At 38.9% G+C, this 13,835-nt stretch overlaps 1 protein-coding gene across 2 annotated transcripts in view; it reads left to right on the top strand.

The window, feature by feature from the left end:
* The first annotated feature begins 465 nt into the window (after positions 1-465).
* The window catches only part of LOC127411385 (alpha-actinin-2-like), a 28,577-nt gene continuing 15,207 nt past the window's right edge, over positions 466-13,835 (top strand). For both annotated transcript variants that reach the window (XM_051646911.1, XM_051646912.1), the window contains exons 1-7: positions 466-751; positions 4,385-4,499; positions 4,590-4,709; positions 5,032-5,118; positions 8,308-8,395; positions 8,531-8,609; positions 13,112-13,193. In XM_051646911.1, the coding sequence (XP_051502871.1) occupies positions 626-751; positions 4,385-4,499; positions 4,590-4,709; positions 5,032-5,118; positions 8,308-8,395; positions 8,531-8,609; positions 13,112-13,193 (697 nt within the window). In that variant the 5' untranslated portion in view covers positions 466-625. The remainder of the gene's footprint in view (positions 752-4,384; positions 4,500-4,589; positions 4,710-5,031; positions 5,119-8,307; positions 8,396-8,530; positions 8,610-13,111; positions 13,194-13,835) is intronic.

Raw genomic sequence — 13,835 nt, 5'->3', positions numbered from 1 at the left:
GGTGTACTACTGAAATTATGTAAGTTGTGGGTCTCTTTAGACTCAAAAAGTGCCGGAGGGAAAAAGTGCTTATGTGTTACGTGTAGCTTAATATGTTTTTGACAGCCAATTGTGTCTCATGAAATTTCAGTATGGAAGTAATGAATCTTGTTCTACAGTATAGGCCTATTTGTTGCATCATCTCTTTGATACGAAAAATAAGACATCAGAATATATTTTATGCTGTTTTATTATTTTCTAATTGTCTTGAATGTTTATTTATAATTATTTTTCTAAGTAAAAAGATCTAAATAACATTGGTTCAATCAATGGAAACGGTAGTGTGTGTGTGTGTGTGTGTGTGTGTGTGTGTGTGTGTGTGTGTGTGTTAATATAACTTTAGTGAGTGTTGTGTGTCCCGCAGTGGAAAGAGAGGTCGTGTGACCCATCATTACTAATCGACAACCGCTCCTCTCACTGTGCGGTCACTGCTCGCGCACTGCGGCCGGAAGGTAGGAAACCAACACGGGAATAAAAGAGACAGACATCCGACAAAACTGAAGCTTCCAGTTCCATCATAAATTCGCAGTCAAAAGACGAATATCATCAAGTTACTCATCGAACAGGAGAATATAACGGAGGAAAGATGAATCCGATCCAGATCGCAGTGCAGTATGATAATGGATACGATGAGAACGAGTATATGATGCAGGAGGAGGAATGGGACCGGGATTTACTGCTGGACCCAGCATGGGAAAAACAGCAACGGAAGGTAAGAGAAGGTTTGGTCCCTTAAGACGCAAAGCACACAGAAAAAAATAAATAAATAAAAATGAAAAACATTTTTTTTTTTTTTTATTGTTAACACTTTATTATAACTTTAATTAACAAATAGCCTATACTGCTTTACAGAGAGGTAAAGTTAGAAAAGTCATTTAACTTTCATTTATTTTTTCATTGAAGAATGTGTTTTAACCTACAATCAAATAGTTATGAAATGTCAGGATATGCACTGAGCTGTTAATCACTAGGCTATATAATGACTGAAGTGTCATCTTACATTATGAATTCCCTCTAATGTGCCTTTTACAGTGGAAATCTGTTAGATATAAATGGCATTGTATCACTAACGGTGGATTATCAGTTGCCTGCAATGGAATCTCGTCCCGTTATGCTGGCACTCACTCACTGAGGGGGGTCTGGTTTGGCTCCTCTGAGGGACGGATGAAGCGGGTACCGAACTAACAATGGCGCAGCTGCACGCGGCACTGTGCGTCTGTTGCCGCTCCGCTGATACGAATGGAATGCGGACTGTCAACAGATGCTTCCAACACACGATGACGTCCTTGGGATTAGAATTGATGCAGGGGCTAATTTTAACCCCAGGACCAAAAGGCTTAATCCGGTGTCCTTGGTGGGGAATTCTTTTGGACATAAAAGCTGCACTACGTTATTGTATAGGCTATAATTGTGCATCGGATTTACATAATGGAGCTACATATCCTGTATTGAAGTAGGAAGGCACACGTGCCTTACCTGTGCACCTATTAAGAATTTAATATCACATTACTGATTTCATATCAAAACAAAGTACATTACTTGGCATAAGAGAGATGTGAGACATTTAATAGCCAAGGGTTTAAACTCATTGGGATACCTCATGGATTGTGATATGGTTTATGGACCTCTTAAAATGCAGTTAAGCAGGGTGTTCTTTAACTATATCTCAACAACACAAGAATTCAATCCTATTATAGCCTATACACAACCACAAAAGTTCTCTCTCTCGCTCTCATCTACTCAGACTTATGCATTTTCATAGGGAAGAGTATACAGCGATCCTAAATATTTGTATTTATTATAATTTTTTTTTATTCCCTTTTCTCCCAATTTGGAATGCCCAGTTCCCACTACTTAGTAGGTCCTCGTGGTGGCGTGGTTTCTCACCTCAATCCGGGTGGTGGAGGACAAGTCTCAGTTGCCTCCGCTTGTGAGACCATCAATCCGCACATCTTATCACGTGGCTCGTTGTGCATGACACCATGGAGACTCCCAGCATGTGGAGGCTCATGCTACTCTCCGCGATCCACGCACAACTTACCACGTGCCCCATTGAGAGAAAGAACCACTAATCGCGACCACAAGGAGGTTACCCCATGTGACTCTACCCTCCCTAGCAACCAGGCCAGTTGCTTAGGAGACCTGGCTGGAGTCACTCAGCACACCCTGGATTCGAACTAACGACTCCAGGGGTGGTAGTCAGCGTCAATACTTACTGAGCTACCCAGGCCCTCCTAAATATTTTAATTGACAGACAGTATGAACATTTTGACGGACTATCAATGAGTGGAAAACAATTATGTTTTGTTAATAATATCAGAGGATGAAATCGTAACAAATGGACATTTACTCCCATTGAGAAAAACAAACAAACCAACGAACAATGTTATTACAATTTTATTTTTTAAGTTAAACCACGAACCCAAATATAAACCTAACCATAAAGTCTTATCAAAACCCTAAACTAAATAAAATGAAATTCTGTTTGAAATTCTGTTGATCGGTTGGTCTCCATGGGAATAAATGTTGACCTTTTCATATGAGCCAAGTCGTACGATATCTTTTGGTTTCACCATCTCGTACAAAATATTACGAGATGTCACTAGAAAGCACTGATTCACTGTTCATCAGGTCCTGTTCTTGTTTGCGTTGGGCAATTAGGCCTCTTCTTAAATTAGCCTGCAATATACAAGGTAGATTGCATTCTGTCCTTTAAGAACTTTAGATTATTAAAGACAAGAGTAGAGACAGGACAACTATTATGAACACAAGGAAAGTGTCTGATACAATTTGGTCTCAATTTGATTCCTAAAGGAATAAAAAATCTAGTTTGCTTGAGGTCTTGTGGTTTGTATAGCTCAGTTACACCCAAGGATGTAATCAAACATTCAAGATTAAGGGAGGACTTAATGTAAAAGCTCATGAATTGGTCAGTGTTCCATATGGATCTTCCACGATTCCATATATCTGAGGGGGAGTGGATGTCACCCTCAATGTTGTTCTCAAACATGCCACACTTTCTACAGTATTTACATTTAATAAATATCTAATAAAAGATATTTATCTGAACTGAATTTAATAACTGAAATATAAGGTATTGAGCACATAGCTTGTTGATCTGTGACAAACTCCTCTTATTCTTCCAGAAACCATAACCCCACACAGACATGTTACTGTTGACACACCCTATAGTTTTACAGAATTAATGAAATTATTTCCTGTATAAAGCGTGTTATACATACTGCATTCTCTCTCATATCTCTTTCCTCAATGTGAGCATACTTCGTCAGGTCTCTTGTCAAAAGCAGACTCTGCAGAGAGAGCTAAATTTACATCCTTACCTCACAGGAATTTGCTCTGGAGTCCACAGTAAAGCTTTCATCTGGCCAGGAATGACTGCGGCATTGTGGAACCTGCTTTGATGGATTAAAAGATGCTCCACTGAGACCAAAATTTGAGAATGCAACTTAATGCAGATATGGGCAGCACTACAGTTCCTGGCATTACTGATTCATTTTTGGTCTAAATATTAGTGTCTGACATGTGTCTAACACAATTTAGACAGTTCTTTGTTATAGTTCTTTGACTATAGTGATGTTAATGGAATTTAGTTGCATTTGTAAAGTTATTTATACATTTACAGATTCTTTAAAAGTAGTTCTGTAGGGCAATCACAGGGTAATGCTATAGGTAATCCTGCTGTTAGTTTTTTGCTTTGTAGCTTATTTGTAGATCTTGGTAAGTGTTGGCTATTTATGGAGGATGAACTCAACAGTACAACTGAAGTGGAGACTCGCAAGTGTGTAATGCAAGTGTGTATGTGTGTGTTGGGGATTTTTATTATGGAAAAGTCTTTCCATTGTCTCACAGTCTAGACGACCTGATTACACTTCCTGTTCATGATAAGAGTGCCTATTTCAAAGATTATGTATTAAATAATGGACAGAAGTTAGGACAAAAGAAGAATAAATACAGAAACTAAAACACATCCTACAGAGATTGAGTTATGCAGCAGTTTTTCCCCCATATCTTTCTAAATTAAATGTAAAGTGCATGAACTAGTCTACAAACTTCCCTACTACACCTTCTCTTGGCACAGCTATTAGTATAGGGAGTAGTTTCATTGGCAGCTATCCTCAACTTCACCCATGCAGTGAGGTTTTGACTGAAAGTGATATCAAAAGCTTTCATTGTGCCAACAAACACATTAAGACCTAACAGTCTCATGATCAAATCTGGTCTATTGGCAGACATCAGACTTAGGGGAACTACATTAACATTTACTTAACATTTGTAAATTTTTTTTAAACGCAGGTTGTATGATTTATGTTGTTTTTACTCCTAGACCTTCACAGCCTGGTGTAACTCTCACCTGAGGAAGGCTGGCACACAGATTGAGAACATAGAAGAAGATTTCAGGAATGGCCTCAAACTAATGCTGCTGCTTGAAGTGATCTCAGGTACACATACTGAGCTTCCTCAATAATGAAACATTCATATGATCCACTTTACATCAATAAAATCTTTCATACCAAACTGCATTTTGGCAGGTGAGAGGTTACCCAAGCCTGACAGAGGAAAAATGCGTTTTCACAAGATAGCCAATGTGAACAAAGCCCTTGTTTTCATCACCAGTAAAGGAGTAAAATTGGTCTCTATTGGAGCTGAAGGTATTTAATTCTTGGCATGCAATGCTTATGACGTCTGATTCATTAAAAGTATACTACAGAGAATTTGTTTTGTTAAAATTTTCATTAAAAATTAACAAAATACCATTATTGAGCCAGTACATAAAAAAATGGGTCAAAACCATGTTCTTGCACTTGCCACAGAATGATGTGCAGTGTACCTTTAATAAATTTAAATTACATAACTCAGAGAAGCTATGTTGTTCAGTATATTACAGACAGTTTGTTAGTTTTAAAATCTTAGAGTGGTTTTAGTTTAACTCTAAAGCAACAGAGCAGTGATTTTGCTGTTGTATGTTTGTAGAAATTGTGGATGGGAATGTGAAGATGACTCTTGGATTGATTTGGACCATCATCCTTCGCTTCGCCATCCATGATATCTCTGTAGAAGGTAATATTAAGTCACCATTTTTACAAGTTATACAACAGCTGCACAAATAGTAGCAAAACACAGTAACATTGCTGGAATAAAATAATGTCCTTTTGCTAATGACTGTAGTGCTCAAATAAATGCTTCAAAGATTTGTTGGTGGAATTCATAACACATGAAGTCTGTCATACGCTATTTGCGTTATGTGCAGATTGGCTGAGGTCAGTGTATGGTAATGACATGGTTTCATAATTCATATAACATGTTTTTAAAAGGGAAAATGGAAGCAATGCAAGACTTGTATTCAAAGGAAACCTGTTTGAAAACAGTCACTATTTTGGCAATTCTGTTTGGGGGACACTATTGGTGCAGAATGACACACTTCACCTCTAAATGCTACATTAATTTAACACATGATTCAGCAGCCTGGGGCCAAATCTAAATAACAATATGTTGTATATGTTTATATACAACAGTTAGTTCTGGTCCTCGAATCTGATTGGACGAGAGACGTTCCATGAGCACTGATGGTCTCACACCATCAGCACTCGGACACTTCACTGTGTGTATCACTCCGCTTGTGTTCGTGCCATTCTAAACAAAAGTGTAAGAGCAGTGTAGATGTGTTAAGAGCTACTGTATGTGTGTCTCTTTACATGTAGTTTTTTTTTTTACATTACATATGTTAGCCAGCAGGTGGTGGCAAAAGATAATATTTGTGTGTAATATATGCCAGTTAGGTGAGGTGAAGTGAATCCGCGTCAGTCAGTGTTTACATACAACAGCACTCCGTGATCGCTTGTATTACTACTACACTACTAAAGCTAGGAAATAGCTTTAAACCGCTTTAAATGAACAACTTCAGCATTAAGGCTCATCACAGCTGAGAGACACAACAGACTGATTAGTTACACAACTCAAGGCGCTTACCTCTTACTGGAGTTTCCACATTGGAGAGGACATGCTGTTTAAAACGGCGGAGGAGATTGCGGTTTCTATAGTGAAAGACTCTTGCGCAACGGCTTCTGTGAAATAGGGAGAAATACCCCAGCTTGGACGGCTATTTTTCCACTGAGAAAGCTAATCTTCAGAAAGCTGACAGCATTTCTGCTTGGGAGTGGCAACAGGTGATCGCACCTGCTCCATCACTCTCTCTTTGTCTCTCTCTCTCTCTCTCTCTCTACACACACACACACACACACACACACACATCCATCCTTGTTTATCCAATAACTTGTTAGAAACAGCACAAGCCGTGATACTATTTCTGAAGTGACATTTCTGAATTACTAACGAAGGCTTGGATGCATCATTTGTTTTGAACCAGCAACGGCAGATTCTGATCCGTCACGTAAGAAAGTAGTTCCATGCACAAATGAGTTTTTTATGACCGAACTCAGTTTTTCCTAATTTTTTAAAATTTACTTGTTCATTGAACTGTTGTATATAAGCAATATCACACTCACAATCGTGCTATATGGCCCTAAATCAGCACTGCTGTGATTCGGCCGCAGGCCGAGTGCCGTAGGTAATCACAGTGCTGATGTAGGGCCATATTGCACTCTTGCTCGTGTGATTTTGCTTAAGTATGATATACAGGTGCATCTCAATAAATTAGAATGTCGTGGAAAAGTTTCATTTATTTCAGTAATTCAACTCAAATTGTGACACCCATGTATTAAATAAATTCAATGCACACAGACTGAAGTAGTTTAAGTCTTTGGTTCTTTTAATTGTGATGATTTTGGCTCACATTTAACAAAAACCCACCAATTCACTATCTCAAAAAATTAGAATACATCATAAGACCAATAAAAAAAACATTTTTAGTGAATTGTTGGCCTTCTGGAAAGTATGTTCATTGACTGTATATGTACTCAATACTTGGTAGGGGCTCCTTTTGCTTTAATTACTGCCTCAATTCGGCGTGGCATGGAGGTGATCAGTTTGTGGCACTGCTGAGGTGGTATGGAAGCCCAGGTTTCTTTGACAGTGGCCTTCAGCTCATCTGCATTTTTTGGTCTCTTGTTTCTCATTTTCCTCTTGACAATACCCCATAGATTCTCTATGGGGTTCAGGTCTGGTGAGTTTGCTGGCCAGTCAAGCACACCAACACCGTGGTCATTTAACCAACTTTTGGTGCTTTTGGCAGTGTGGGCAGGTGCCAAATCCTGCTGGAAAATGAAATCAGCATCTTTAAAAAGCTGGTCAGCAGAAGGAAGCATGAAGTGCTCCAAAATGTCTTGGTAAACGGGTGCAGTGACTTTGGTTTTCAAAAAACACAATGGACCAACACCAGCAGATGACATTGCACCCCAAATCATCACAGACTGTGGAAACTTAACACTGGACTTCAAGCAACTTGGGCTATGAGCTTCTCCACCCTTCCTCCAGACTCTAGGACCTTGGTTTCCAAATGAAATACAAAACTTGCTCTCATCTGAAAAGAGGACTTTGGACCACTGGGCAACAGTCCAGTTCTTCTTCTCCTTAGCCCAGGTAAGACGCCTCTGACGTTGTCTGTGGTTCAGGAGTGGCTTAACAAGAGGAATACGACAACTGTAGCCAAATTCCTTGACACATCTGTGTGTGGTGGCTCTTGATGCCTTGACCCCAGCCTCAGTCCATTCCTTGTGAAGTTCACCCAAATTCTTGAATCAATTTTGCTTGACAATCCTCATAAGGCTGCGGTTCTCTCGGTTGGTTTTGCATCTTTTTCTTCCACACTTTTTCCTTCCACTCAACTTTCTGTTAACATGCTTGGATACAGCACTCTGTGAACAGCCAGCTTCTTTGGCAATGAATGTTTGTGGCTTACTCTCCTTGTGAAGGGTGTCAATGATTGTCTTCTGGACAACTGTCAGATCAGCAGTCTTCCCCATGATTGTGTAGCCTAGTGAACCAAACTGAGAGACCATTTTGAAGGCTCAGGAAACCTTTGCAGGTGTTTTGAGTTGATTAGCAGATTGGGATGTCACCATATTCTAATTTTTTGAGATAGTGAATTGGTGGGTTTTTGTTAAATGTGAGCCAAAATCATCACAATTAAAAGAACCAAAGACTTAAACTACTTCAGTCTGTGTGCATTGAATTTATTTAATACACGAGTTTCACAATTTGAGTTGAATTACTGAAATAAATGAACTTTTCCACAACATTCTAATTTATTGAGATGCACCTGTATATGGATTCTCTCATTTCTTCTTTCAGAAACTTCTGCCAAAGAAGGACTTCTACTATGGTGTCAGAGGAAGACTGCTCCCTATAGGAATGTCAATGTTCAGAACTTTCATGTCAGGTGAGGCTCATTTTTTGGTGCAAAAACAAAATTGTCAGATGAGGCGATTCCAATAATGGTTTTCACAACCTTTTATTGACCATTTGATCTGATGACCCCAATATGACCCTGGTTCTCTCTCTCTCTCTGATGAAGCTGGAAGGATGGATTGGCGCTGTGCGCTCTCATCCACAGGCACAGGCCTGACCTTATTGACTACTCCAAGCTCAACAAGGTCTTGAGTGTTTCCCCAGATTAACATTTGACCCTCTGGGACATATAATCTAACAGTTCTTTCACAGTAAATTAACATATCTGCCACAACGTTTTGATGTTCCCTTGTATTGATATCACTGTACAGATGGTGTGTGTTTACACTAACGTTTCATTTTTTTATTGTCTCATAAATTGCACATTCCAGTCACCACATTTGCACTTGCAGGAATCCAAGGATTTAATCTCTAAAATTAATGATTGATCTTTTATCTGTGGTTAATCCCACTCTTCACTTCTTGCATGCACAATCAGAATTTCACTGTTTTGTGCTTCTTGTGGCTTCAATAGCTGAAGGGATGGACTGGCCTTCTGTGCACTCATACACAGACACAAACCAGAACTGACTGACTTTCAGAACCTGAAGGTAGCATAAATTGGTTGGATGTGCTTGTTGTTTTTGCAAGTATATGTATATAATAGATTAGATATGATCAATCCTGCACCTAGAGATCAACCTAGAGTTTATTTCCAACTTGAACACACTGGCCGATCATTTTTTTAGTGAACCCCAAGACCATGGCTGCATGCCAGTTTGCATACAAATTAATAATACTGTATGTGGGCTACTTCACTGGTAATACACTGAGTATGTAGTAATACAGCTTGCCAGTATTAGACACACTATCATAAAATTGCATCTTGATACCACAGACCCCCTTGTTGTGTTTGGTTTGTGTTTACAAGTGCTGGCATTTTGTTAATTTATTCCCTCAAAAAAACAAAATAAATAAATAATGCCATAGTCTCACAATATTAGCCAAAAAAAAAAAAAACTTTGAAAATCTACTGGAAATAGTTTACCATCTGGGCACATTTGGCCTTGTCTAACACTAATACATTTTAGTTTGAAAACACATTTATTTTGCTATGTTTACGCCTCTCATCCAAAGGCACAGCATTTTCCTTCACCAAAACCAGAGCTTTTTGAAAACATTTGATGACTTTAGGAAACTGAAAATAGTGCCTTTAAACAAAACAGATTAGTGTGGATGTGGTCTTTGACATGCTGTTTTAAACATACTATTTCAATGGTGCACTGATTCTAATCTCACATACATTTTAGGATGGATAGTATGCAAATTGGGACTAAGCTCTTGATTAACTGGTTCTGATGTACTTGATGAAAGATGGATATAAACTCTGCAGGAAGGTAGATCTGGATTGAGCTCCATTGTAAATAGATGAGGTGTTGTTTTGTTAAAAGATAGTGAGAACAAATTTGTAGTTTATATTTGTGAGCTGTAATTAGCAAGTTGTTATTTGTGTTGTAGATGTTAGTCTACTTCACTAATGTAGTTAAACACTGATAGTTTTACACATATTTGCTCTTTAGTTGTTATGGAAGGTATGGCAATCAAGAGGCAAACAGAGAAAGCCGGTCCATACCACTTTTCCCAGGGGACCATATGGGATACCTGGAATAGAACTTGTTAAACTGATCCACATACCAGGAGCACCAGAGCTTTTTCTGAAAGATGCTTTCTAATAAACTAGCAGTGGGAATTCTACTAACTGTGGCCCAAGCCCCTCTGAATAGATCAGCTTAACCAACATAAACTGGTTGGCTGGTCTAAGCTGGTTTATGATGGTATAACTTGTCTCTCAGCCTGACCAAGCTGGTTTTCAACTAGTTTAGATGGTCAGTCAGCTGATCTCCTAGACTGGCCAGCTGATAAGTGTCTGAAACCCCTCTAAAACCAGCAAACCAGACCTGTTGAACAGGCTGAGAGACCAGATTAGATCAGCACATAACAGGCATGGCTGGTTTAAATGAGTTTTGTTTACCAAGCAGGGAAAGCATGTCAGAACTTAGAGGAGCACTCAGTAACTTTTTGATTGTGTCATCTTGGACTTACAGTGACACCTAGTGGTGTGGATGCAGCATCATTCAAAATAAATAGTTTTCATTTACAGATGCCATTGTAGAAATTAACTATTCACTATCAGCCAAGAGCTATCAGCCATCCAAGAGTGAAATTGTCCAATAACAAGACGGTAACTGAGATTAAGCGAATAGTATCAAAGTCTTTCTAGCAAGTCAGTCCACTGTCGGCCATCTTTGGAATGCTCTCGGGAGGTTATGTCCTGTCATGACAGTGCAGCTCCTGTCTACTTGAATGGGAAAATACAAAAATCTCAAAAACGGTTGGTCAAGATTACGATAAAAGAACATATTTCAAATAAGCATTAAAGTTTTTTTGGTCCGAGGCGCATGGGGCGGCAAGTTCACTCGAGCGCCCTGGCTCCCCTGGGTCTTGGTACTTGAGGAGAATAGCGGCCCAGCATCCTGGCCCTTCGGCCACGACGCATGCTCCAATCCCTGGCGTCGCATATAACTCGTGGCGGGGTTCCGGGGTGTGGGTCCGGCGATGCATCTAACTCACACTGGACCCTCCATGCTCTGTTCCTGGACCCACGATGATGCCAGCAATTAGAGACTGGTCTCCAGAGGAGAGGTGCACTCGGTGTTTAAGGCAGTGGTGATAAGGCTGTATTTTTTCTGTTGACCATTGGCTGCCATTGGGTGTTCCAATTTCTCCCATTATTTTTAATAGAAGTGTCCCATCTCTGCTACATAGTCTCTGTTTTGACAAGCAGGAAATGTTCACGGAACAGTGACGTCACTTGACGTCACCAATGAACAGTCCTTGAAATGGTCTATAGCTAATGCGCATGTGTGTTCTCGAGTTGATTGGCAGGCAATGTCTGTATCTAAATGGTGATTGGTGGTTTTACCTGTAAGGCTGGACTTCCTTTCTACATCTGTTTACCATTGGGCGCTAGAGCTCCTTGGTTGGGCATTCCAATTTCTCCCATTCACTTAATAGAAGTAACCCATCACTGCTAAATAATCTCTGGTAGTATTCAGATGGTCATGTGATTCTAAAATGGCAGCCCCCACGAGGGTGCCCCTCCCCCATTTAGAATGAAACAGCTTTTATAAGGTTACTGATATGACTGGAGTCTTCATCTCATGTGAGTTGTCATGATTTTATACATATGTTTAAAAATTACATTTAATTTATTTAGGAGTAAAACTTTTTAAATGGGGAAAAAATTATTGAGTGCACCTTTAAGTGTAGACTAGGTTTTATTTAGTTTGACTTGGTAGTGTTTGGATGCACGAAAGGTCTTTTATTATTACCTGAATGAGTGTGATTGTCTAGATCTGTGCTGTGGTTTTAATTAGATGTTGGATCAGATCACTGAAGATTTAGGATTTATTTAGCATGACAGGGTCAGTCAGTTCAGCAGTGAGTGAATAAAAGAGCACACACACACACACACAGACACATTCCTATCCCTTTCAGCTGTTGCTGTTGGCTCCAGGTGAGCTTGAATGGGGTAATCCGGTGTTTAGCATGGACCTCTGGGTCCCAGTATGGGCACGGGCAATAGGAGTGCCCAGGACCCTCATGGATCCCTTGCAGCTGCTGATGTCCTGCAATGTGGCCTTTTATTGACACAGACAACAAAAGCTTAATCCCCACCCTTAAACACATACACACAGACCCAAAAATACATCCTACCATAAACATACACATGGATGTGATCATAGGATACAATATTAATACATTTTGTGTGTGACCTGTGATTGGGAGAGTATTACTATGCTGCTTGATCTGAAAAATGTGACCAAACAATGTTTTAGTATGATCTGCCTGTTTGTTTGTTTTTACAGCAAAGCCATATTTCTCACACTTTTTTATGCATATTTACACATTATGGCCCTGGGCTGTCACACATTTGTCTTTTTTTGGCTTCTATATATTGTTAAGTTGTTAAGCAGGACACAAAAACTATACAAAGGGTAAACAATAAAAAGGGCAAACAATCATATATATATATATATATATATATATATATATATATATATATATATATATATATATATATATATATATATATATATATATATACACATATACATATGATGACTTGCAAGTAATTCATCATTTTAAAAATCCCTAAGAATTATATTTTTACTTCCCAAAAATCTCAAGGTTTAAAGTCGTAACTCCCCTCTGGTGGCACCTGAATACTGACACTCCGTGCTCAATACTGACCTGAATACTGCATGGAAAAAGATTTTGATTGATTTCTTATGTAATTTACTCAGTCTCATGTTGTTCCAAACCTTTAAGACTTTCTTTCTTACGTGAAACACAAAAGAAGTCAGGCAGTATGTTAGTCTCAGTCACCATTCACCTTCATTGCATCTTTTTTTCTTAATGAAAGTGAATGGTGACAGAGGCTGTCATTGTGAACCACACTGTAAGCTGTCATCTTCTTTTGAGTTCCACATAAGAAAGAGAGTTATACTGGCTTGGAGCAACATGAGGGTGAATAAATAATTTTCATATTTGGATGAACTTACCTTGTAAGTTTTTCTTATAGATTTTCACATATAACCAACGTTTTTCTTATAAATGCATTTTCTCTCCTTTTGTCTTCCTGTAGGATGATGCACTGGGTAATCTGAATCTGGCATTTGACATTGCTGAAAAACATCTGGACATCCCCAAAATGTTGGATGCAGAGGGTAAACAATAATGTGAAGTTAGAAACTTTTAAAAAGTTTCTTGTCAATTTTAAGGAACTTTTAGCATGTCTAGGGTTTTGGGTGTGTGCAGTTTCTCTATATTCTCAAACCCATTTCTCAAACTTACTTGGCTTTTCAAGTCAATTCAACTTTATTTGTATAGTGAATTGTATGTGTGTGTGTATATATATATATATACATACAATATATGGTTTCAAAGCAGCTTTACAGAAAATGGAGCCTTAATACCCCCAGAGTAATAAAGCATGGAAAAACTCTTTAAGATGTTGTGGTAGGGAAAAAATCTGGAGACCTGTCTAGAGAGATGTTGTCGGTAGACCTGTCTAGTCCCCAGTTACTTCTGATAAAGCAGCAAAATTATACAAGAATGCAAAAAAATTATATAACATTTTTCTATTGATACCGTAACTTTAAAATGATTGCAAAAAATGGCCTTTGCTCCACAGTCCTAGTTAGCACAGACAGGCCAGATGAAAGGACAGTCATGACTTATGTCTCAGTTACTACCACACGTTTTCAGAGGCTCAGAAGGTACATCTGCTTCCGGAACTAATTCCAGATGTTTTAGAGATGTAGTTTCCCCAGTAGCCCTTTATCCATCTAATGTTATTGTGGTTGTGT

This window comes from Myxocyprinus asiaticus, chromosome 20 (genome assembly GCF_019703515.2).
Source record: "Myxocyprinus asiaticus isolate MX2 ecotype Aquarium Trade chromosome 20, UBuf_Myxa_2, whole genome shotgun sequence".
Classification (NCBI taxonomy): Eukaryota; Metazoa; Chordata; class Actinopteri; order Cypriniformes; family Catostomidae; genus Myxocyprinus; species Myxocyprinus asiaticus.
The sequence above is the reverse complement of the archived record's forward strand: the minus strand, read 5'-3'. Positions and strand labels throughout refer to the sequence as shown.